Below are 20,806 nucleotides of genomic sequence, written 5' to 3'. Positions count from 1 at the left end.
CCACCACCACCACCCACTTCACTCGCTCGCCCGTCACTTGTTCGCCAGATTCCAAAGATACTGACACTGGGAAACCCCCACCATGAGGCCCATCCAATACCACCCCGCCATCAGCTATTATTGCAACCGTCGGTAGGCACTTGGCCCTCCTGTAGGCTGTGGAGGGACAACGGGGCTCCTGTCATCGTCCCAGGCTCGCCAACGATGGTGGTACTTTACCTGTTGCTGCCATACAGGTGTTTGACAGGTCACCGGCCCCAGGCTTCATGCCTGAGCCCACAAGCTTATCAATCCTCCGAGACGGCGACGAGCTCGTTTCTCTGAGGCACAGCGTTCCAAGAATCTGATTGACTCTGTGACACACACACACACACACACACACACACAGTCACTTGTCATGGTTTGCATCTTATTCGCGAAGCCATCCAGCTGCTGATGGTCATCAGAAACATGCGGCGGGACCAAACACGAACCACTCAGGAAACAGGTTTGACACGCCATGGAAGCACTAGACGTCATTCGGCCAGTGTTCATGCGTATTGATCTCTACGATTCCCAGATATTGGTCTAAATGAACCTAACACCTCCGGAAGTCCCTTACAACACCGACACCCCACCCTCTCCCTAGTAGAAATTCTGTCAAGTCACAACCTGCCAGACGTAGCACTGTTAGCCATCGCATCCCAATCATGGAATTAGACACCGTGTGGGACTTACCTTTTCTCTAAGGATTCCGAGCCATTGCGCGGCACTCATACCCTGATCCGCCCGGTCCTCAACCAGCAATGTCTGCGCCCACAACTTAAGGCTCGGCTCTCCGTCTTCTCGGACAATATAGAGGTGGGGCAGGATGATGCTGCCAACTCCCTTGGAACGGTGATCCCGGCTCTTGTGGACAACCGCCCGTACCCGCTCGTTGAAGTCGTTCTCCAGCTCCGGCAACGCACCCTTGCCAACCCGCAACTGGGTCCTGTCGTCAACTCCAAACACGTCGTTCAAGAGCTGCGGCACAGCATCTCGGCCGGCCCACAAGAACTGCGTCTGGCCGTCATCAATGAGGTACAGGCCGTAAGGAACAAAACGTTCTGACGAGAGATTCAATGGTGGCGGGAGCGCGATCTGGCTCGTCTTCTGATCAGGCACACCTGCGTTGTCAGGCATGTCGTGCAGGGAGTAGAGACGGGGGTAGATGTACTGCATCAAGAGGGGAACGGGAAGTGTTGACAACAGGCAGAGGGCAGCCGACCGTAGGTCTGACGGGATCTGCGCCGACTTGCGCAGGCCAACGTTCTTCATGAGGCCCAAGAAGAGAATGGGAAGACCGCGAAGGTTGGAAGGGAACTGTAAGCCACCTCCCATGCTGCCGCCTGCAAGCTCCTTTCTGAAAGTCTGCAAAAGCTCGATCAGCTTGTTTTGAAGAGAGTCGCGGGCAGCTTCCAAGCCACCACTCAGGGCGCGCTCGACCGCCTTATGACTGAAGTATGTGGTGATCGCTTGCTGATCTGCCGAAGCGTAGATGTCGGCGAGGTTTGTGGTGGTCGGCAGAGCAAGCGTCATGACGCGGATACGACGCTCTCCGTTGCATGTGGTGTGAAGAACCGCCGTCTGCAAGCATACAACATTCTTGGTTAGGTTCTCGTCGATGGCAACCTCGACAACGTAACACTGATCGCGAGGGAACGCGGGGAATGCGCAGAGATCCGAACTCCTGTTAAAAAAGTTGCCATAGAAGGCGTTCATGCGCAGACCCGTAGTGGCACGAACGCGAAGCACTGCCTCCAAGCCGATTTCCGATGACAAGTAGTCACTGAATTCGGAAGCAAACTTGATGGCATCCTCCGGACGACCGGCGTTCCAGCCTGGGTAGAACCAGGTTTGTCCTCCAGTGTATCTCGGCAGGTTGCTCAGAGACGCGACATCCTGATACTGCGAGGAAAAGAGAAACATGTCGATCGAGACCTGGTTCTTAGAACACTCGACGGCGAAGCTCTTGTAGAAGCTGTTAGCGGTCTGAAGCAGACTGCTCTCCTTGCTCGTGCCCAGCAGCTTCTTGTCCTCACGCATATCCAACTTGCCAACGCCAACGTTGGGCAGCGAAGCGCTGAGTACGACGATCTTTCCACCGAGAGCGGAGATAAGCTTGTGACCAGCTCTAAGAGCAGATCCCATAGCAGAGCCGTTATTCTGGTTGCTCTGAAACATCTCAGGCAGCTTGGTCAGGAAGCTCTCGATGCTCTGGCGGCTCTCGGTCAGCGGCACCAACAAGTCCTGCGGCACGGGCAAGAACGGTTCGTCAAGATCGCTGACAACCAACATGTTGGTCTCGGCGTTCTCCTCGCCGTCCTTGGGAATGGAAAAGTAGTGAAGGCTGGAGTCCACGGCGATGAATCCGAGGCGAGTCCGACGATCAGCGTTGGGTATTCTGTCGAGACTGTCGAGAATGGTGCGGGCGCTGGTAGCGAGGAGGCCAGTAGATACCGCGGCATAACTGACGTCGAAAAGGAATAGGTACACGAGCGGCTGGGGTGGGCGAACCATGTACTCCTGAGGCGCCACGAATTCGACGACGGAGTAGTTGAGCTCGTAACGACCCCATCGGTCGGAGCTCCTTTGTGAAGCAGCATCCCAGTCAAAAGCTTGAGGCACATCGTTAGTCAGGTTACACATGTTGCAGCGCCAGCGGTGGCCATGATCGAGGAAGGTGACGAAAGGGTTGATGTATGTTCGGCATCTTCGGCAACGCGCGATAACCTGGTCCTGCACAACGGGAACTGGGTCCTCGCTGTCATGAAGAGCACCGTAAGGCTGGATGACAAGGGCAAAAGGTAATCTCGACTTCTTCAAGAGAGAGTGTGTTGTTGGAACAGCATTGAGCGTAGAGCGCACGTATTTGGGGCCACAGTTCGCATCGGGGGAGGGGGTAACGCTGGTCTACATGGCCAATGGTCAACAAGATGATCCGTATCAGAGGGAAAAGAGGTGACGTACGTTGGGAGGAAGGACGATGGGGGGAGGAGGCAGGTCTAGCTCAGCGACGTTGAACGGCTGGTTCATCAGGTCGGTCGGGTAAAGCTGGTTCAGGGCCACAGGGCGGGTACCGGCCGGCTGGCCAGGGGGCGGCTGCTGAGGGTTACCGCCGAGGTTCATGCCGGCCATCTGCTGGTTGAGGCCAGCGACCCCGGGGGCGGCAGGAGCGCCGCCAGGGGCAGGGTACCCGGCATCGGGGGCCTGATATCCGCCATAGCCTCCGGCCTGGGCGGCGGCGGGTTGCGGCATGCCGTACTGCTGCGGCTGGGGAGAGCCATAAGCTGCGGCGGCGGGTTGGGCATCTGGCTGGGTATAGCCTCCATAGGACGGGACCTGAGGTTGCGGCATGCCATACGGAGCAGCTTGCGCTTGGGCAGGCGCGCCGCCAGCGGAATTGGCACCGGCTCCAAACTCGTAGGCCTGGGAGGCATACCCCCTCTTCTTCTTCTTGCCGTGGTCGGCGGTAGCAGACTGAGGAGCTTGGGCTCCCTGTGCGTCGTAGCCATCCTGAGGCTGATCGGCGTAGGGCTCCTGCTGCGGGGGATATTGGCCGTAGCCGTCGTTCGGCGCCGACATGGTGGACAGTCTGCAGAGGGCGTTGGAGGCTGTGCTACTTCTTCTTTGCGCTGGGGTTTCGAGCAGCAGCTTCGCGATGGATGAGAAGGTCGATGTTTGGAATTCGGGATATTATTTGGTTGGTGGTCGGTGCCGGGGTTTGGGGGGGTAACGCAATAGGCGGCGTGGCGTAGCGGCGTGAAGACGACAGGCAGCTAGTTCAACGGAGATGTGTCCACAGCAGCCCCAGAGGTTGATGGATGACGGGAACCGTGTCGTGTGTCGGGACGAGGCTGACCTGAATACCCGAGCCAGGCTGCGATTGAAGAAGGGAGAGAGGCAAGATGCAGTGGACAGGCAGCCTTGGGGACAGAGTCGAGAGGACAGGACAGGTGGTTCAAGCCGCAGCTTCAACAGTCGGGCTAGGTGTTCACCTCTAGTGTGCTGCAGGGCTTAATTGGCTCGTTGTGTCATGCCTGCCACTGATGCTGCTGCTGACAGCTGGCGGGCAGAAAATGTGACTGTGGCGAGTAGCTATTTTGCACAGTCCACATGTGGCTGTGAGCGGCCCGCCTCGGAAGATCATTAAACCGGGTCCGGAGAAATTGAATCCGTTTGTCCTCGCGAGCAGCTCCGGATGCCGCGCGCGCAGAAGGCCGACCCGTTTTAGGGAATTCCAGGGATCAGGTTGAGTTTAATGGCCTTCCTTACCTTTACCTGTATTTATTCGGCACGGCGTTCGTTGCAAGGATACCTCGCCCCCCCCCAAATCCCCCCCCCCCCCCCCCCCCCAAATAAAATAGCCTCCCTTCAAGCGCTTGTAATTGATAGCGCTCACGCCTCGACCTGATGCAGAAGTTAGGTGGAGGCGAGGCGCCGAGAGACCAACGGCACAGAACAACCGGCCAACGGCTTAGCCAAACAACCGAGCATCGGAAGAAGAGGATAAACACATCAAATTTAGAACGGGTCTCTGACAAACACATACACTACATAGATGTGCGGCCCTGTACGGACATGCCTACGGCCTCATATCACACGCCGCCAAACTCGAGACGTTGTGGAGCGGATACTCTTCAAGGTGTTCATTTTGGTGCGTAAAAAGCACCCCCTTACCCACTTGGCGCGGCTCTGGGTTCCGTGGGTGGTAAGACAAGCTGGAGTGAAGTAAAATGATGGGCATCGGCCTCCAAACTAAGCCCCTGGGCATGTGTATGTGAACCGTGGAATCGGCATCCTGTGTCGTCGAGTAGCTTTGGGGGTACATTATGTGTCGAGGGTAAGGTATTTGACGGCACAGGTGCGGTTGATAAAAATTTCCAGTCTAGTTGGGCTTTTTGCTGCTTTGAGCGCGTTTTGTTTCGCTGAGTACCCGTACAAAGCAACGACCACCAAACGATCTCCAACACAAATGTCAAAATAGGATATCAAGCACCCAATGTCCGTCATCCCCCCCTCAAGCAGGATGTGCCGCGTTCCCAGCATCGGCGGGGCCGCCGCGGTGCTTGGCATCACTCAAAAGGCACACTAGGGCGGACGGTGGCCCCTCCCGCACTTGTTCTCAGCCTCTCAGGGCTCTGCGTCTCCATATAACCACTCACTGAACCACATCAAGCCCCCTGCGCCGAGCAGTGGGCTGGTGCGCGATTGCGTGTTGTCTCGACTCAGCTTTTCGGCCTGTGATGCGTGCTCGTCTGTGTAGGGGGTACATGTTGATCTCGGGAATCTCACCTCTTGCTTGCCTTACAACCCATGTCAGGAAAACGGGTTAATGGGGAAATTGGGAGAACTGGAGGTTTTGTAAAAACCCAGTAAGGCTACCTTGCCTTACTTTACTATGCCTTTCCTCAATATCACAACGCTCTGCCTTACACTGGGTTGTTCTTCACCTCCCTTCCTGCTCCTTCGTGTCTTCGCCTCCAGAATTCGGCTGGAAACCCTCTTCTTCTATACCCCCAATTTTAGCCTCTCTTACTTCTTGCTTGCTTTACTTTGACTGGTCTGGCTGAGTGAGCTACAATACCGCCTCACCCGCTTCGGCCGTCGTCCCTTCCTTCCTCTTGGTCCTGCCTTCGTCACCCATCGTCCGTCACCCCTCCCCTTCCACCACTTTTCTCCCCTTCACCTACCTCAGTCTAGTCCATCCCCCGATCTTCCCCTCAATCTGCCCCTCGGGATCGACGTCGTTTTATCCATTCGAGGAGGCGCTCGCCAACGTTGACTCTTACGTTCCCTTCGTCGCGAACATTTCCTCTTCCTTTACCCAGGCTGCACATTTCTTAAGGAAACCCGAAAAATAGTACACCAACCATTACCAAAAGCCGAGAGCCATTGAACGTCCTCGCCATTTCCGGTGCCTTCAATCGCAATCATGGCATGGGGTAAGAAAGCGCAACCGCCGCCCCCTTCAACCATTAGGTGAGAAACGCCCCGACTGCGACGAAGGGAAAACAGGTCTTCGATACTGTCACATTGTTGTGCTTTGCATGCGAGTTCCTCTGATTGCCCTTCCCCGCCAAACCATGCTAGGCTTGTTGAGCATGCCATGTGCAATACGAGTCAACATCTGAGACGGAAAACGCTGACCAAAGGCTTCTCGCCTTGCAGTCAAATCCTACCCCTCATCATCACTTTTGTCTTCCTCGCAGGCGTCGCCTGGGTGCTCTGGCAAGTGTACATATCAGTCACCAAGATCCAAGAGACGGCATCGGAGCGCATGGGCAAAAAGAACGTCGTCTTCACAAAGGATGGAGTACGTGTCGGCGTCAAGCACACCTCGACCGAGAATTACGTCGACCAGACCCAGAGCTGGGTCGTCAAAGCCTGGAACCTAAGCGGAAATACTGTCGGCCAAATCAAGAAGACCAAGTAGCAGCCCTAGAACGTCTTTCTAGTGTCACTACCTCGGCTGAACAGCGGGTTTGGGGGCACGGAGAGGGCTATCGAATACACCGCAAAAGATGGCCACGGCTCGTTTTCATTCCACCGATGGAGGAGATACTGAACCCACGAGGGATCGCAGACGCAGGATTGATCCTTTTTGAGATGGCCCTGCTGAGCCTGTGATAGTCAGAGTGGTGGTCATGGCGGGGAGGGAACCGGGCAGCGTGCGATATCCGAGCGCCGAACGGTCCAGGGTTGGGATGGCACCTGGGCGGGATAATTTTTGCATACAGGAGGATCAACACTGTGTCGACGTGACGGTCGAGGTTCTCAACTCTCGAGTTGCTTTTTTTCTCTTGGTGGTTTTCTTTCTTCAGTCTTTAGTTAGAAGCGGTTGGACATGGGCCTGGCCTCTCGGGTCTAATAATTCATGATTGGAAACAACCAATTTCCCCAAAGGGACGAAGTTGTTGAAATAATGCCGTGCCGGTTCACGAACTTGTATCCCAATAACCGTTGCCATTTCTTCTCTAAATACGTGCTTGACAGTTTGTTCTTCACTTGCAATAGGAATGAAAACTTTGTGCTAAGGAATGGACCGTGTCATCCGCCATAGATACCAACTTTGAAGCCAATCAAATACAACCCAACACCGTGGTATCTCACCAAATCCCCTTTGAGGTCAAAATCTGCTGTCATATGTCGCAAGATTACGACAAGCCGTATCCCGGCGGTTTTTGCACCTATTCACTCCCGCCTCGAGGGCAGGACTCCAATTTTCCAGTTCCGGCCCGGTCTGTCCTTCTGTTTCGTAACGCGGATAGACGGATCCAGGTGCTCAAGAAAAGGAATCCGCCAGAAAGGGAATTTTATGATGAGAGTCATCGTCATGCAAACGGACCATGTCAACCCCCTTTTTCCCCTACAAGAATATTCCGTCCAGATTGATGTAAGCTCACTGAGCCCCAGGCCGCACCGTCAGCCAATTTTGTGCTACCCATTGCCCCGCCTGACCGGCAGTACCAGTTGCTTTGGCGAGCAGCTCAGCCTTGTGCTTCTCCACAAACTCCTTTTGCATAGCCTCGCGTTGTTGCAGAGGGTTCATCGAGTAGCCGGCCGAGGGCGGCGCAAACCTTGCCGACAGCAGCCTTTCAAAGTTGTGAGCTTGCGGATACGGCTGGGCCATCAGTCCGTCTCTCCTGATGAGCATCGACGGAATGCGAACTTGCATCTGCCGGTGGTATTAGTTTTGAGTCTCATGTGACGGTTGGTCTTGTGGCTTACCTGTGACAGAATGTGAGCGTACTTGACGCCCAACTCATCGCCGATGAACTTCAAGCGTCCTACCACCCAGGCTCGTTGAGCATCTGTGGTGTAGTCCTGACCATGCAAGCATGCCAGAGGCCAGGTCAGGAAGTACCCGGGCAGACCTTTTTGCGACTCTTCTAGTCCACAGGCGAAACCAGAGATGTTTGCTCTCTCGAGGAGATCTGGTCTCTTGAGATGCCAGCCCAGGTGGTACGGCACTGATGCGATGATGTCACTAATGGTGTCTACACAAGTGCGCGCCGCCGTTGCGTATTCGGGCGTTGTGCGGTAGTCCACTGGCGAGCAGACCCAAGCGGCGCAGCGGACGATGACGGAAGCAAGAATCAGACGAGAAACTCTTGCCATATTCCACACACTGGCAATCCAAAAGTCCTGGTAAACATCCACACGGCCGGGGAACACCTCAGCCTTGGCGTAGTCTCCGTTGGGGACATTGTCCTCCCACGCCACCGTTGTGTATTGAAAGTAGTCGGGCGTGTTCCTCATCCAGTTCACAAGTTCTTGGTCGACGGTCTGGGCCCGGCGAATCATATCCAGCATAATATCGATGTTTTCGGGGCTTCGGGCCACGGTCGACATCAGTCGGGTGACCTCGGCGCGTAGCTCGGCCGTTTTGATATTGAGTCTCTGGCACTGGGCGGCAGACTCATCCTTGACAGCGTCGCTGAGCCACCATTCGACTCCCATGATAGGGGCCGTACCTGTGCTGAGCGTGTGAATGATCATTTGGGTGCGAACAGCGATGAAGAGAAGCAATCCGGTTTTGGTCCGCAGCTGCTTCCGACCGCGTGCCTTGACCAATTGGATGGCGCCTTCAATGTGCGAACCCCAAGCGAACATGCCCATTTGTCGAGCAGTCATGTTTTCGAAGAGACCCAGCATGAGAACAGATGCAAGAGTGGCGTCCGACTTGGACTGGTCGGGATCCTTAAGGGCGATATGCGTCTCGGCCAGCGCCTTGGTATAGTGCCCCAAGGCCTGGTCACTCAAACCCGTCCCGGCGGCGTTCGGCCGGTTTCCCAGCGATGCGAGTGCACATGCGTTGAAGGCGTGCTGCAGATGAAGGTTCCCTTGGTCGACCTTGAGTAGCGGCAACAAATATTCCATGAACCCACGGGTGCTGCCCTGTCTGGGCAGTAACACGTAGTTGGCGACAAAGTGGCAGCTGGCCATCTGCTCTACGGGCACGTTCAGGCCAGGAATGACCGCGGTAGGCGAGTCGGAATCATTCTTGAAGGTGGGCGAAATGCTCTTGTCGGAAATCGAAGTGGGCGAGTCCAATTCTTTCCCCTTTTGGGCGAGTGCTTTGCGGTTGGCCTTCTGAGCTCTTCTTTCTGTTGCCTTGGTCTCATTCCTGAAGACGAGATCGAACTCGTCCTTGTAGCCAGGGCATTGACGACGTGACTTGGCGCACTGGTTACAGGTAGGCTTTGTTTCGTCACACTACACGGCGATGCGTTGTCAGTACGCAGATCCCGCCTGCTGAGCTGCCGTATTTCTTGCAGCAAGTTAGTCCTCACTCACCTTTATTCTCCGAGTCCTACACATCTGACAGCCCCTCGAGGGCTTTCCACAATAGACCATGGTGCCGACTTGGGTTTTCAGTATCAACCAATGTCTTGTTACGTCTAATGGTTGTAGATACCGAGATGCGAAGCTGAAGCAAGAAGATCAGGCGCCTGGGTGTTTAGGTATTAAGGACAGTGCTGCGTCGTCAGAATGGAGGCGGGAGCAGTTGGCGTGTTCGTCCACTTGGAGCAGTTGTGCGATTGTTCAAAAGTGATTCGACGTATGATGGACACGCTGACGGTCGACCAGGGCGAGAGTGAGAGACGGGTTGGAGGTGTCTGAACCAAGACTGGTGCGATGTGAAACCCGGAGGCAAGCAGTGTGTGTATGTTGGGTGCGGAGGCGACGATTACTCAAGCTGGGAAGGGGAAACAGCGGGTGACCATGTGGGGTGTCTGGAACAAGGCGTCGGGGACAAGCCGGGTCCGGGAGCCGCGTGTTCGGGTTGAGACGATGGAAAAGGAGTATGTGTGGCAAGAGACGGCGAGACGCCAGTGACGGGATTGATGTCTCTGAACCAGGGGTCTGGGCGGCGGAGATACGAGCAAGCAGTCGTTGTCGGCTTCGTGAGCTCAATCGGTGGCAGAAGCGTCCGTATGGGGCAGCAGGAACAAGCCGATATTATTTCTGTACGTGGGGTGGAGGCATATGAGGGTATGATGGGTTGGAAGAGGAACGGAGGGAACGTTTGACAAAAGTTGGAAGAACGGCAACCAAGCGCATAGATGAAAGGCTTCCAAGCCACGCTGGTGGTGTTTGAGAACCGGCGGAGTTGCGAGTCTCACTTGGCCTGTTTCCCTGATACGTCCGGGGGTGGTCCTGGTCCGGCGACGGCAAGTGAGGAGCGGCGAGATGGGATTAATGTTGCAGGATGCGGCCGTGTGCGGCCAGAAAGTGGGATGGGAGATGGGTTGGGAGGTTGGAGTTGAGTAATTGAACGGGTAGACTAAGGTAGGGCGGGTGGTTGGACGCAGTTATAACAGGTATCCATAGTGCGAATCCCTCCCGTCGGCAGGTACTCTTCGTGCAGTAATAAGTATATCTGCGGCCAAGTCCTTGCATCGGCAGAGAGTGACACGAGAGATGGGAAATGCCGTTCAGAGCGGGGAAAGGGGGGGTTGTCTCCTCTTGAGACGCTGGCCAGGCACACGAAAGTACTTGTATTCCGCAGATTTGTACAGAGTGTACGACCTTTGAAAGATGCCTGGCTGAGCAGTGAGAAGAGAGGAAGGAAGAGCCCACTGAGAACAATGGAAAGAGAGACCAGGGATGTGTCCCCGTCAGATTAGACTCATGTAGGCTGTGGCTAGTCAGTGCTAGCGAATGTGGCTAGCCTGTAGCAGCGATGGGTTACAAGGGGGAGAAACATGATGGCAATGGGGGAAACAGTACCTGTGGATAGAGATACAGGCGTTCCTGGGTAGTTAAGTATCCGTAGGTACCTGGCCAAGCTACAAACGGGAGAGGGGAAAGTTACTTGGCTGGGTAGCATGCTGCTGCGGAGGAGAAAGAAGCAAGGGAGGGGGAGGAGGGGGCTGCGCTTTGACAATGTTCTGTAGAGTTGCAGAATCCGACACGCGAAGTCGAAAAGGTTAGTGGCCGACAATAATTATAGCGTAGGTACCTCTCGCAGGTAACCGAGTAAACTGTGTAGAGTTGGAGGATGCAGCTCCAAGGGGGCTGCCGTCTGTGTCTCTTCTTTTTCTTTATTATCACCGAATTTAGGTGGGCTAGCTACCATGACCCAGGACTTGGAACCGCCACGACCTTGGTGGCAGCTCCAAGCGCTGATTGATGGCTGCTGATGGGCGCTCGATCTCCCGCAGCCTCAGGAGTGCAGCAAAGAAGTTGAGTGTTAGTGAGTGTCGTCCGGGCCGCATTCGTCGGGGACCGACTCCCTCGAGCGTTGGTTGTCTGGGCCCAGTCCCCGAAGCTTTGGTTGACGGGCGGCATTGCCCTGCACTTTCGCTGCGTCTTTGGTCTTTGGACGGTCTCACCACATATTCGGAATGAAAGCTGCACAGCGGTGGCTTACGGCGGCTGGCTCGGTGACAAGTGCGTGCCGGCCATAGCATCTGACCTCTCCTCTTGTTAGACCTGCGACTTCCCCCAGGCCCTTTTCTTGGGGGATCCTTTCTTCTTTCTTTTGCCTTTTCTTTTTTCTCTTCTTCCTGAGCAACTTGACAGGGTTTCGGAAACGGAGCCGGAGAGACTCAGACAGACGACCTTCTAGGTTGATTGAAAGAATAAAATAAAAAAATATAGGGAAAGAGGAAAAAAGTTCCTTCTCGGCGAATCCTGCATTGGCCGTAGTACATGGTCCTGCTAGCTTGGCCCGTTTTGGTTAGCACAAGCAGGACACGGCGGCTGGTTTGTTTCCTGTTGGTCTGCCTTCGCCCATGTCTCGACGATGGCTCGACAAAAAGCAAATATGGACGATGATGGTAAGTGGGATTGCACTGGCACCATGTGGCAGCAGACCAAACCGCTTTGCACTGCCGTCGTATCTTCTGGGCTGACTGTTCAGCAATTCAAGGAGCGTATCGTGATCTAGATTACTGACAGGCCGACGACACGACGCAACCAGAAGAAAGGGAACGCGGTAGGGCATCTCGATACCACTTCATTCTTCCCTCATTAGCAGTCTAGGACTCGACCCAACTACCCACCTTCGAAGCACCTAGGATGACACTGCACGATCTTCGACGCACGGATCTCGCGAAGACCAGCCCTTCAAGAACAGGAACCTACCTCAGTTAAAGCTGCGGTGGAAGCCGCGGAATCCTGCAGGAACCCCCTTGTCGGAGCTGGCTTGGTCGATGCTACCACTGCGCCAGTGCGTATCTGTATCTGTCTGACAAAAGAAGTCTGTCTGCCTCACGCAGCCTGCCTTCTTCGTCTTCTCGACCCCTTCAATCTCCACTTGGTGCGACGACAGCCGCTCGGCCAGGAGACATCTTAATGGTCTCTGTCCTCTTGCCCATCAAAACCTTCGACAACTGCCTCTCGTGGTTCGCTCTGGCGGTTAAAGACTCGGTTCAGACGTCCGGTCCATCCAAATCGAGACGGAGACGGGTTTGTGAGACCAAGATGCCTCCTTCGCGATACGTCCCTCCCAATCATTAGGTTCACATCATCAGGCTCCCATAAGGAGACAGGCTGCAACCAGATAACAAAGACGACCTAGACTGGACCAACATCATGTTACATCGGTGGGCATGTCTACTCTGCCAATCCTTTCAATCGGGGCACCTCCGCTATCCGGGATTGGCTACCCATCTGCCTATGTAAATAAGAACTCACTAGTCGATCCTCGCAAACGGTGCCGGGCATCTCAACAGTCCAGATCTCCTTGCACTGTACCCATGTACCTATAGGCCACATGTGTGGGAGACGCTCGTGCCTGTCTAAACCACCTACTTGGCACTGTACTTGATGCGGCCAGTTGCACGACTGCCTAAAAAGTCTAGAGATGACAATTGTGGACTGCATATCCTTAGTCATTTGTGACAAGCCCAAAACCCCTCTTTCGCCAGCTCCGGTGTCCCATGTCAAATTGGACCGAGTTGGATACGAAGACCCAGCAAAGCGCTGCTGAGCCAAGTACGACGTATCATCTGTAAGAAACATGCTGTCCTGCATCACTCTCGGCACCTCTCACCCAATACCAATAAGTGCAGTGGGTGAGCATGCACCTGTTCTCACATACCATAGTACCTAGGCAATCTGACTGAATTCGGGAGCTCCTGGGCAACGGCAGGCGAACGGCCCTGTCAGTATTAGACTGTCAGTGTCTTTGCCATCCGCCGCTACTGTCTAATTACCACAGCTCCTGCATGCATCATCCCATGGCCCGTCACATCACATCGCTGTCCTCTGGTTCCTGCACCCGTAGAACACTCGTATCTACCTATTTTTGTTCTAGAACACAGCATGTCGCAGTTCGCACGCTTGACCTTTATGGGCCCCTACTGACGGCCTGAGTCATCGCCGAAAAAACACCCTTTTTTCCACGAACTTAACCAGCAGTTACTGTCTGCTGTAACACCCTGATAAATACCATGATGCCTAGCATTCAAGTGAGCCATGATGGGAATAACCTCTATGGGCAACGCTGGGGGTTATATAATGCGGGCTTGATCGGCTTTTGGGCAGCTCAAGGGATCCTCATCCAACCACCACTCAATTGCCCATAGTATCAAAATGGCCAATCCTCAACCCTTCCACATCGATACCATATATGCCATCTGCAGGTCGTCACCTTTGGCGGAAAAGTGAGACGGGCAGAGGCGGGTGGCAGGGATGTGAAAGGTGGCACATTGCACAACTAGCTCACAATTCACACGTTATTTCACACGGAGGTCGCAGTTCACACACTACCTACCCTCTTCGCATTGATGGTCCATTCAATGCGTCCTTCGAGACGGTCCTACGTATTCAAATGTCAACTCATTATGCCGGCTTTGGTTCTCCGTTGGCTCGGCCGCGGCACGCGCGCGGGTGTGCCCCTGCATTGCCACTCTTTGCAAATGTGACAACTGCGTCGCCGATCGAACAACGGCGGCATGATGCATCCCTCATCGGCCCAGTCGAACGGGACAAAGATGGACCATACGACATGCGAGAGCCATACTCTCTTTCTCTTCTACGGATCGAACCGAGGCTGCGCCGTCCATTGGTCGTCCTCTCGCCTCATGGTTTCATGTCTTCAATGCCTCGGCCGGCCACAGAGATGGGAGTGAGACTCCCATCAACCCTCCTTGCCCGCCACTTAGATCGGAACTGGACGGCTGTGCCGCATTGCGAGGAACAGACGCGTGCCATACAGCACCCCAGCTTCTCAAGGCCGCCAGGGGGAACCCATGCCTGGAAAGGATAATGATGATGGCGATGATGATAACAAAAAGGAAAGCCTGCTGCAGCCGTTTCTCAATGGGATTGCGAACGTACCTGGGATGCTAAAATCCTCCACCGGGATACAACAAACACACCACGCTATTTCGCGCAGATGGATCGCTCGAAAAAAGAAAATCCAGGAAGAAAGACGAAGGAGCACGAAATAGTGCACTCGTCGAGGTTGGTCGCTGGGTTCCCGTCTTCTCTTCACATGGATTTTGCCTTGTTGCCTGTCCTGGTCTTGTCAAAGTAGAATCCTCGAGTAGCAAACCAAGTAAATGTATGGATGACGGAGCCCTCCCCCCCTCCCCTTCGGACTCCCCTCCTACGATTGTCGTCTCTTCCCATCCAGGAGAATCCGGGGACCTTGTAGCTACCAGCTTCGGGGATGGCAATACGTCGCCCAAATGTACGTATTAGCCTTGCGAGGATGGGGGCTCCGGATGCTCCCCTTTTGCCCTTTTCCTCCTACTCCCCCTTTGGCGCAGCCAGATGAAAGCCAGCCCGCCCGGTACTAGGCGTATACGCCCGGTACCTAGGATGGGAAGCTATCTAAGTCTGGAAATCCTTGCGGTCTTGTCTTCCGGACTTGCATCATGTCCCCGCGACCACTTGAACTACCCACCCCCGTCCCTCTTATCTCAACCCCCGTTTACCATGAAATGTCCGTAACGACGGACATTCATTGGGGAGGCAGGGCAACATCTCCAGACCTGCATCCCCTCCCCACGCATATCGCACCCCTCTTTGCCATACCTGGCCGTGTCCTTGGACCATCCTTTGTTGAACTTCCTCTCAGAGACCGGTTGGTTGTGCCGATGCGAAGCCTGCGCCGAGATCTGCCTATGTTTGCTTTCATCCGGTTTTCGCCAATGTCCGAGGCTCGGGCTGGTAAGGATCTGACGTCCCATTCGCGTCACGTACATAGACAAACAAGCAAGCAAGCAATCAATCAACACAACGCATATCACGATTCCACAAAATGGCCAGTAGAACGACACACGAAGGCTTAGATATGTGGCTCCTGAACAATACTGGTATCTTTTTTTATGTCCTCTGAACCTAGGCTGCAACCTCATCCCTGGCCCTTTTAGCCCATGATATATGTCACTACGCCACTTCTATCCGCTCGAATTCTTCACCAGAACAGACTCAGATATCCGCCGGGGAGTCCCTTCCGGCGGCCGCGCATAGCGTGAATGCTATTATGTCATGTATGGCGATCCACAATTTCTCAAGATTTCCAATTGCAGAATCCGCCTCACCCTCGGATCAGGTGCAGATCCAAAGTGAGTACTTGGTCTCCGGGAAGGGCCTGCCTGCGTAGGCAACCTCTCCTCAAGTGAGAGCCAGTTCTTGTGAGAGGCTTGTACAACCTCAACCCTCAAACAAATTGGCAACTCCCTCAAGGGCATCTGGGGTAGCCCGTCCTGTGTCAGCAACTCCGCCGCCGCGCGTTCTTGTCTCATTAGCAGGCGTCATGAACTCTTGTGCCATCTTGCTGCGGTTCGACCTCTTGCTTGGGCCGAAGCCGCCGTTCTTGGGGAGCTTCCCCATCTCAGCAATACTCACGCCCTTGAGGTCCTTGAGGAGATCAAGCACGAGCGCACGCTGTTGGCGTGTATGAGAGGCCGGCTTGGAAGAAAACTCATTTAGCCTGTCAAGGTCTGATTGTCTGATGTTGGGCAGCGACATAAGCACGTCTCGAGGCGTGCTGGTGACAGGACTGTAGTATACCACGATGGCAGCAATCAAAGACGCCAGATCCTTCTGTAAATCTACGAAGTAAGGTTCGTGGAAGGAAGTGATGCAGGCCCGGAGTACATCTGATGCGATGTATTCCCGGATGGCGGTGGCTGCTTCTGGAGACACTGGCGTTGTATCAAGATAAGGGTCCCTGCTGGGTGGCCCCGCTTCAGTATCATCCTGAGGAATGGATTTTGGCGAACGAGGTTCCGTCAGGTGAAAGTCTGGGACGATAGAGCGGAACACCCGCAATATTATGCTGCAGCACCGAGTATCTCGCATGCGGATAGCGTGGGTGCAAAAGAGCAGCAGAGGCTCTACAATGGTCGACTGCATCAAGCAAAATTTCCTAAGCGACGGATATTTCCGTGGTTGCTCGTGGCCATTCTGCGAATTCAACGGAGGAGGATCTAAGTTCCAGGTTAGCTCGGTGGCTATGTTCGTCACCATCTCTGTCGAGACTGCGAGCCATTGGCACCGCGGCCGCCCATAACTACTCCTGCCAAGTCGAGAACGCCAAGGTAATCGTAACAATAAGGAGTGGGGTAGCAGATGCACGGCAGACCAGAGGACTCAGGGGCTTTGTGCCTTGGGGAGGGGAAAGTGAGAGTTTGACAAATCGGCATGAGAAAAAGAAAACCAGGCGCATAGTCCAGAACAAGCCCAGAGCGGAATAAGGAAATACTTACTCTTCTTCGTGGGGTCCAGGAAATCCGCCACCATGATCACCGCAGTGTAGGTAACTTGGCGCAGGATACTTTCAGATTTCATCTCCTCGGTGAGAGCTTCGGCAGCAGCCTGGATAGCCTGCTGTCGCTCTAGGTTCTCCCATTCCGCATTGATCTTCGCATCCATCTGCTGGAAACACGCTGCCAGAAGCGGGGGGAGGAAGTGCTCTCGTTGCTCCAATGGACAGTCGTCCACTAGGTACCTCACAAGGTTGAGCAAGTTGATCTGCTGGTGCGCCGAGAGGTGGAAAGAGTTCTGAAAGAGAGCTTGCGCAAGTGGACCAGGCAGCTCGCTGAAGCCGTAAAACTGCATCTCCAAGCGGCTCATGCAGTAGATGATGGCGTAGCAGGTCTCCCGGACAAACCTGACGGTCCCGCGGATAGTCGAGGCAAGCCCTTCAAGTGTGTTTTTTTTGTCCATGACACGAGCATAGAACTCGTCCTTGCTGCCCTCTGAGATACCCGCCTGCCAGAAACGGTCACTAAGCACATTGCCGACAACAGATCGCGTATCGGCCGGCAACTCCGCCCAGTTGTCTGGGTTGTGTGAGGCATGTGCGTGGCTGTACAACAAGTCAGCCCACGCAAACTAGCAGGTGCAGGATTGGTTTGCCGGTGGGGGGTTAAGTTTATTTATTTACCTGAGAAATTGCAAAAGATCTGGCAGAATCATGGGGAAGCTATCGTTCCACAACTGATAAGAGATCTGGAAAGGAGTAGACGACTTCTCCAGCTTCTCAACCGAGAATGAGAGGAAAGACTTTGTCGGCCGAAGCGGCAACATCTGCAGTCCAGTAAGCATTTTTAGTCTGAGTACAGCTGAACAGACGCCCACCTTTTGCCTCTCTTCCAGCTCGCTCTGCAAAGTCAGCCCTTCTGCGTCCAATTCGCAAGAGCCCCAATCTTTGACTTCGTGGACACGGTGGCTTGTCAGATACCTCTTGGCCTTGTCCAAAGCCATCAGCTCGCAGAAGCCCGAGTAAGACGATAACGCATTCTTGAGTTCCTGGTTCTGCCACGAAGACGTAACGGGTTTAATGAACTCTTGCAAACGCTGGACCTGATTGGCCGGATCAATGTTGGAAGCCCGGTGAACGATGATGAAGAGAAAGCTCTGATAGGCAATCTGGCGCTTCTCGTCCAACGTGCCTGATGAGATCATATCGTTGACTCGTGCCTCTATTTGGTCGTATACTGCAAGCAAGTGATCAGGCACCTTTGAAGCAAGCCTCTGCAGTTCCACCATGCTTTCGGACTGGAAGTCTTTGATGGCCTCGTTGAAGGCACGATGCTCCGGCTGAGGTGCGGGCCAGGTCATGAGAATGTGTTCAAGAACCTTCAGCATGAATCCTGGGTTCTTGTCGAGGGCTGTGGTCGAGAAGGCAACCAAGAGTTGCAAAACTCTCTTTCGTATCAGGGGATCCTCAAACTTCATTTCAAGGAGTTTGGTACACCATGATTCCAGATCTCTCTCTAAGGCGGCACGCTGTTGCTCCTAGAGACCATTAGCATACCGCTGAACGACAAAGGCAGCCATCACCCACATGATCTGGCAAGCTCTGCTGCGTGGTGTTTGCCCTCCACTTCATATAACCCTTGAGTGCCGCCTCGATGACTGTGAATTGAGCATCGACACGCAGAACCGGCATCGAGTGTTTCACGTATTTTGTGACTGCATGATCAGCCTTTGGTTTTGGGAGCAGGAATCAAGGAGAACTTACCGTCCATTGGTGGGCTGTCATCGTACAAATGTTGCAAGGCCTGCTCTGCTTGGCCAAGAACGTGGTAGACTGCATCGGACAGCTTCAGCTGGACAATGGTCTCGATGACCTGAGTGCTGTACCTTCTGTAATTGCCCAGAAACGCATGTCTCTCGGGGACAGTGTCAGTGTCCTCCATGAGGAACAAGAACGTGGGGTCTTGTGTGTCCTCGGGCAAATTTTCATATCTGATCAAGCGAGAGCCGCACACCTCGAGAAGAGGACCAACGAGGTGGTTGTTGGCCGGGCTTTGTCCAATCAACCTATTGTTGAGGAGGCGAGTCCAAGTGGCCAAGACAGGAATTGCAACAATGAGGCTTTGGCTCTGTACGGTGAGCAACAACAGGTTGAGGAAACCGTTGACATCTGCGTTTGTGGGTACGGCAGAAAATCTGCGATCAAGGTAATTACCAAGCAGAGATAGCATCTACGCACAAAATCAGCAAGGCTCATTCTTGTCACACGCCGGCGTATATACCTCTGAGAACTTCTTGCCGAATTGATACTTGTCTTCGTCGATATCCTCGACATCCACGGCAGACCATTCAAAGAGCCTCTTGAGAAGATCTACCGAGCTGGCGTCGTACATGGGCGCGACAAGGTCCTTAAACTCTTGTTCGGAGAAGTTCGAGCGAGAGTACAGCGCATGGAGAGCTTCTAGAGAGGCCTGTCGCAGGTAAGCTATTGCCCATTTTGCCCCGAAGGGACGAGGAAAACGTAGTCCAGATGATTACCTTTTGAACGGAGACTTCAGGAGTTGCCAGAGCTCTGCACATGACAGGAACGCAGTTTGCGACAGCGACAGACTTGGGAATGGCCCAGGGCATGAGGGAATAGAAGACGGACAAGGATTTCACGGCGCAAGAGCGGATCTGGTCGTTGTTCTGGGCGTCACCGTTGAGGCATTGACTGAGAAACTCGGATACCCTGCTAAGCCATCCTTCCGCCCCAGAGCGCACCTCGGGGCCCGCGGCTCTGTTGGGGAAGGCTTCTCTCAAGACGGGGGCTGGGGTGAAGACTTCGACGCAGCTTCTGCTAAGCACGCCTTCGCGCATGGCGACGACGGCGTCGTCGCCGTTGAAAACCTCATCGGATAGCGTCTCGAGCACAAAGAGAACAAGCTCCTTGTGCACGGGAGACTCAGGTATCTGCCAGAGACGGACTAAAAGGCTGTCCATGTCCATCCACTCGGTGCCCCAGCATCTCTTGGCGACTTCCACCCACAATTGGGCCGTCTTGTTCCTGATGTATAACGGATCGTCTCTTGACAGGCTGCGACAGAGCTCCAGCACCCACTCACGCAGCATGGTTGACTGCTCTTTGTTATACTGGATCCATTTCTGCTTGATTGCGTGCTCGAGAAGAGACAGGGCATAGTGGCGCACGACGGGAGACTGCGACTTGTTGGAGGCGAGAGTAAAGCCATGGAAAGGGGCCTCGTCTATGGTCTTGAGGTTCTCGAGGAAGAGCTGGGCGTCTCGGCGGGATTCGTTCGAGGAATAGGGGCTGTGTATGACCTCGAGTGCCTGGTGAATTTGCGAGATGGTGTCGGCGTTTCCGCCATTCGCGGAAGCAACGTTCTGGTCCATGGCAGCTGCGCCGTTGACCGTCTGACCGTCCATGGTGAGTGAGATGGGTCGCGGTACAGCAGGAAAACCCAGCCTCGGTTAAGCTGCTTGTCCAGCAGTTGACTCAATGTTGGGTCATACGTCGGGCGTAGTCTCGGCGGGAACTCGATGGTTGGAGATGATGTCGGGGACACAGGCTCAGTGACAAATGCTGCCCAAGGAGAGTCAGCGAAAGGCCGCAGTTGGCTGGGGGGGCGAACCGCACAATCGGCTGAGGCTTAGTACAAGGTGTGCAAGTACCTGAAAGTACACTTCTGAAGCTTCAGCTTTTCGACGAGCAAACGAGACTGGCCTGTTTGTGCTTGTTTCGATCCTAACCGTCCAATGAGAACACACACACATGCGCGCACGTGGGAGGAGACTGGAGCTGGCGATGTTCGTCGAGATGATGGGAAATCAGAAGAGGGAATGAATAGTCTCGAGGAAGCAAGTTTAAACAGCTGTGCAGATGTGCGACGAGGTGGCAGAGGCGAAGGGTGTGGCAAGCATTAGTATCCAAAGCAGAGCCCGAAAGCAAAATAAGTAATTGAATCAATGCGGCTTGAAGACCTGGTACCTTGCCTAAGGTACCCAATGCTCCAGCCCACTTACCTAGGTAGGTACCCTGCCTATCTCTGTAGTGGAGATACGTCGCGCTGTCCGCTATTTGTTCGCCGGGGCCGCGACAGACCACATTGAACAGTGT

The 20,806-nt window shown here is 54.3% G+C and overlaps 4 protein-coding genes across 4 annotated transcripts; 1 reads left to right on the top strand and 3 right to left on the bottom strand.

Moving 5' to 3' along the window:
- Positions 1-487: 487 nt before the first annotated feature.
- CDEST_03405 (Putative Zinc finger, Sec23/Sec24-type, sec23/Sec24, trunk domain, sec23/Sec24, helical) lies at positions 488-4,026 on the bottom strand. Its single transcript, XM_062919564.1, has 3 exons — positions 2,989-4,026; positions 718-2,931; positions 488-651 (listed from the first exon to the last, which is right to left on the bottom strand). Exons 1-3 carry the CDS (start codon positions 3,601-3,603, stop codon positions 640-642), a joined length of 2,841 nt encoding a protein of 946 aa, XP_062775615.1. The 5' UTR covers positions 3,604-4,026; the 3' UTR covers positions 488-639.
- A 1,434-nt stretch (positions 4,027-5,460) lies between these two features.
- Positions 5,461-6,845, top strand: CDEST_03404 (uncharacterized protein). The gene is made up of 2 exons (XM_062919563.1): positions 5,461-6,000; positions 6,190-6,845. Exons 1-2 carry the CDS (start codon positions 5,954-5,956, stop codon positions 6,452-6,454), a joined length of 312 nt encoding a protein of 103 aa, XP_062775614.1. The 5' UTR covers positions 5,461-5,953; the 3' UTR covers positions 6,455-6,845.
- Positions 6,846-6,889: 44 nt separating this feature from the next.
- Positions 6,890-10,308, bottom strand: CDEST_03403 (Putative zn(2)Cys(6) fungal-type DNA-binding domain, fungal transcription factor). The gene is made up of 3 exons (XM_062919562.1): positions 9,319-10,308; positions 7,750-9,237; positions 6,890-7,696 (listed from the first exon to the last, which is right to left on the bottom strand). The coding sequence occupies exons 1-3, from the start codon at positions 9,376-9,378 to the stop codon at positions 7,421-7,423; spliced, it is 1,824 nt and encodes a 607-aa protein (XP_062775613.1). The 5' UTR covers positions 9,379-10,308; the 3' UTR covers positions 6,890-7,420.
- A 4,977-nt stretch (positions 10,309-15,285) lies between these two features.
- Positions 15,286-20,598, bottom strand: CDEST_03402 (Putative importin-beta domain, armadillo-like helical, exportin-1/5, exportin-5). The gene is made up of 9 exons (XM_062919561.1): positions 20,327-20,598; positions 19,228-20,272; positions 18,972-19,160; positions 18,455-18,920; positions 18,278-18,405; positions 17,569-18,228; positions 17,375-17,517; positions 16,695-17,296; positions 15,286-16,415 (listed from the first exon to the last, which is right to left on the bottom strand). Exons 2-9 carry the CDS (start codon positions 20,113-20,115, stop codon positions 15,637-15,639), a joined length of 3,855 nt encoding a protein of 1,284 aa, XP_062775612.1. The 5' UTR covers positions 20,116-20,272; positions 20,327-20,598; the 3' UTR covers positions 15,286-15,636.
- Positions 20,599-20,806: the final 208 nt, after the last annotated feature.

Source organism: Colletotrichum destructivum, chromosome 2, assembly GCF_034447905.1.
Source record: "Colletotrichum destructivum chromosome 2, complete sequence".
NCBI classification, from domain to species: domain Eukaryota; kingdom Fungi; phylum Ascomycota; class Sordariomycetes; order Glomerellales; family Glomerellaceae; genus Colletotrichum; species Colletotrichum destructivum.
This window is presented reverse-complemented; position numbering and strand designations above follow the sequence as displayed.